The 3,568-nt window shown below is 41.0% G+C and overlaps 1 protein-coding gene across 1 annotated transcript; it reads right to left on the bottom strand.

Moving 5' to 3' along the window:
• Positions 1-327: 327 nt before the first annotated feature.
• LOC134672510 (uncharacterized) lies at positions 328-3,284 on the bottom strand. Its single transcript, XM_063530451.1, has 3 exons — positions 3,168-3,284; positions 2,704-2,848; positions 328-1,851 (listed from the first exon to the last, which is right to left on the bottom strand). The coding sequence occupies exons 2-3, from the start codon at positions 2,839-2,841 to the stop codon at positions 778-780; spliced, it is 1,212 nt and encodes a 403-aa protein (XP_063386521.1). The 5' UTR covers positions 2,842-2,848; positions 3,168-3,284; the 3' UTR covers positions 328-777.
• Between the last annotated feature and the right edge of the window lie 284 nt (positions 3,285-3,568).

Genomic DNA, 3,568 nt, shown 5'->3' with positions numbered 1-3,568 from the left:
ATAAAAAATACATATAAACACATTATAAAAAACCTAACCTAGGGTGCCGCCAGCAGCGGGGCAGGGCCCAAGCTGCCGGTGGTCAGGGCCGCAGAGTGAGGAATCGACGGACTATACGCGCCGTGTCCAAAATTACCGCCTTCTGCATCTGACCCTTGATCCAACCACTACTCGTACCTATTATTATTATAGTAGTTGTAGTATTTAGTTAGCTAGGCAGTAAATGAATTTATTTATCGTAAAGCTTTTGATTGTTTTAGCTATGGTGGGATCAAATGGAGAGTTGGAGAGGTATGACATTTCATTTAATCAAGTAAACAACTTCAATTATACTGAATCAATAATTTTAATTGTTATAATAGTTGCATTAACAAACAAATGACAGTTACAAAACCGCATCTAAAAATAGCAAGTACACATATGGTCCGTAAGACACAATATGATACTCGGGAATTAATACAACATCTCGAGCATTTGGAAGACATCGCGTCACATTCGGAAGACGAGATCAAAATAATGGCACATAAATAATTTCAAATATTCTGACTTAACATTACGCATACCAATTCTCAACTTAAATTACCTAAATTGCTAAGGCACTGGAATTATCCAACAGTACATAATATAAATTAAAACAAATTAAAGCTTTGTCATGGAAGAGACTAAATATCACAATTAGGGCCCTACATTTTAAAACATACATTTCAGTAAAAACTTGTAAAAAATAGGGCTATGTGTAGATCTACAGTATGGGGCCTAGAAGTTTGCCTTGAGGCACTACCAAGGCCTCCATTTGTTGGCATCGAGATCGTCCCCCGGAGGTCCGTCGCAATACTCTTTTTTCCCCGCATAAAAACCTTCGGCCAGACGTCTCGCCTCCTCTTGTTTTTTGTACTCTTGGTACTCAATCAGCTTCCTTTTCTTTTTAGGTGGTAAGTTGTTGTAATCCATCGGCAATTGGCACTGTTCCGGAAGATTGGCTGGCTCTTTGTTTTCGGCCGAAGGAGTCGCGTCTAATTGATTTGAGCCGCGGTACGCGACGGGTTTTTCTGGTGAGCCGGTTTTGATAACAGATTTCGCCGGTGACCTCACTTTTCTTAGGTCCAATGTTTCGTTGTTGCTTGGAACTCCCGCTGGGTAATGGCTCACGTAATCGCCCCTGTATGCGTCATCTCTGTACAAATATCTCGACTCTGGCATCTCCGGGCCTTCGGACTTAACTTCGACGTGGTCGTTCCCTCGCTTGTCCATTATGTGCTGTCGGATTTTTTGTAGTATTACGTCTTTAGCTTCGGCCGGGACTCTGTTGAAGTACGCACCGCTCCTTTGTCCGTTGCCAACATTCAATTGATCGAGAACATTGTATTGCGGCGCGGGGAGCTTATCGACTGTGGTAAGCAGACCGGACATCGGCGGGGAGATGGACTTTGGCTGCCTAGCGGGAGGTCTCGGGTTCGACCACCGTTTCGAGGCGCTTTCACCGGAATAAACCGAATCTTCCGCATCAGAAGATGATCGATCGTGGTCGCTATAATAGTGATTTCGATCGGAAATTACTGAGGATGGCGAAGTAGGAGGCGAAAACGGCGGACGCTCCGGCACTTGAATGGTCAAAGGCTGCGCCGTAATCAGCCTCGACAGATGGCTGATAAGGTTCTGGCTGACTTTTGAGTCTAAATCAGGAACGGACATGATAAACTGGCACGCTTCTGCCGCGCACTGTCCAAAGCCGGCTTGAAACTTTTTCGCTTCCATAACTGGATCTTTCGGGCTGTGCAACTTAGTCAAGTGATTAACGGTTAATTCAAGGATATCGGCCTTTTCCAACTTGCTCAGGTTGTCATCATCGATCTGTGGACAAAGCAAAAAGACAATATGAGCAGGTGCATTGCGACTATAGCGAGGTTCTCACGATGCTCGAGCAAACGTAACATTATAACTGTACCTATCCGAGCCACGCTACTCTTGTTTCTTTAATGAAACTTGTACTTTTTATATCCAGTTTCGCTCGGGTTGATCTTGCTTATAATAAACAGAAGGGCGACGGGACACGATAAAAATAAATGGCGTGTGAATGCATGATGGATTGCACATTGATGATCAGTAAACGACGACGATGCTCGTGTATGGGAACCGGTGTCCGATGCTAATTTACATCGTGGTAATTACGATCTTAGTACGAGCAAAACGTTGCCTTATAATAGGCTATCATTTTAATGAAAGTGATTAGGTAGCCATATAAACACATCCAGGCGGCTCATTGAAGATTTCTCATTATTCATTAGAATCTTTTTATTTTTAGAGATAACAGGTAGGTAGTTTTATAAAGAGGTAAAAAGCAAACTTAAAATTAGGTATATTGCGTTTGCGCTCAACTTATAACGTGTCGATTTATTAGTGGCGTGTTCATTTTAAGATTGCTTTTATTATATCTAAGTAGGTACTTTGGTCAGCAATTTGACTGCAAAGTTATTTTGCTAATTATTAATTACAAAAATCGATACTAAGTGTTAGCAATCACAGTTTCTTAACTAAGCAGTTTTTTTATTTGAATAGACGTAAGTATCAAATTTAATCTCAACTTTAACAAACAATTAAAACTTTTCATTCTTAAAAAAAGTTGAAACTATAATGCTACACTTCTTACTTTAAAGGTAATCTAATATGAAGGTAAGTATGGTTTAGTAAGGTTCTTCTTCTTACCTCTAAAGCTCCAACCATGAGGTCCTTCAGCTCATCAAGGCACCGGTTGATGCGCGCGCGCCGCTTGCGCTCGAGCAGCGGCTTGGTGATCTTCTTATACTTGGCTGTCTTGGACAGTGGGGCTGGATCGAACGACATATTCAACCTGACAGACATAAGAAAACTTAGTCAATTGTTAGCGAAAAAATGGTTTAAAAAACACTCGCGGTGAGGCCTTCCGTGTCAGGCGTACCGAACTAAGATTAACGTCTACCCCTAGCTTGTCAAAATAGGTATACAAGAGATATCATGAGCCTACCAAATACCTACTATATCATATCTGCTTCTTTGTAAATGTGTAATTGATTTTATAAATAGTTTGAATTTGTTAAAAACCAAGACACAAATAAAAAAAAAAACTTAAGTTCAATTTAATATTGCTCTCATCAAAAGACCTATCACTACAAAGATAAACATAAGCTCACCTTAAAATTCACAACACCAACATAAAAAACAAAACACAAAATTAAATTTCAAAATTGGAACGCGCAGGGACGCCCGCTTGCGTCGGCGTCACGGAATGCACTGCCTGAAAAAAGCCTGCCGCCCGCGCCCTGCGCCCTGCCTGCCTGACTCCCATTCATGACCACGTGTGGCCGCTCGGGTTTCAACCATGCCTCGACTATCGCATGGAATGCATACGGTGGGATTTATTTGGCTTTTGTTCAGTTTTGTTTAATTTGAGGGAGTTATTCTTTAATTAAGGAAGTCCTTGTTTTGCATTCGTGAATGGCAATATGGACGACTGTATTCATTTCGTTTAAATATGTATTTATTATATGCAGTAGTTATATCTGAAAGCTAAGTTAATTACAAAGTGTAGTTT

Source organism: Cydia fagiglandana, chromosome 17, assembly GCF_963556715.1.
Source record: "Cydia fagiglandana chromosome 17, ilCydFagi1.1, whole genome shotgun sequence".
Lineage (NCBI taxonomy): Eukaryota > Metazoa > Arthropoda > Insecta > Lepidoptera > Tortricidae > Cydia > Cydia fagiglandana.
This window is presented reverse-complemented; position numbering and strand designations above follow the sequence as displayed.

Coding starts and splice junctions, on each gene's coding strand:
- LOC134672510 (XM_063530451.1), bottom strand. CDS start 2,841: ATGTCGTTCGATCCAGCCCCACTGTCCAAGACAGCCAAGTATAAGAAG. Junction 1,852..2,703: donor TCATGGTTGGAGCTTTAGAG/GTAAGAAGAAGA, acceptor CTTTGTCCACAG/ATCGATGATGACAACCTGAG.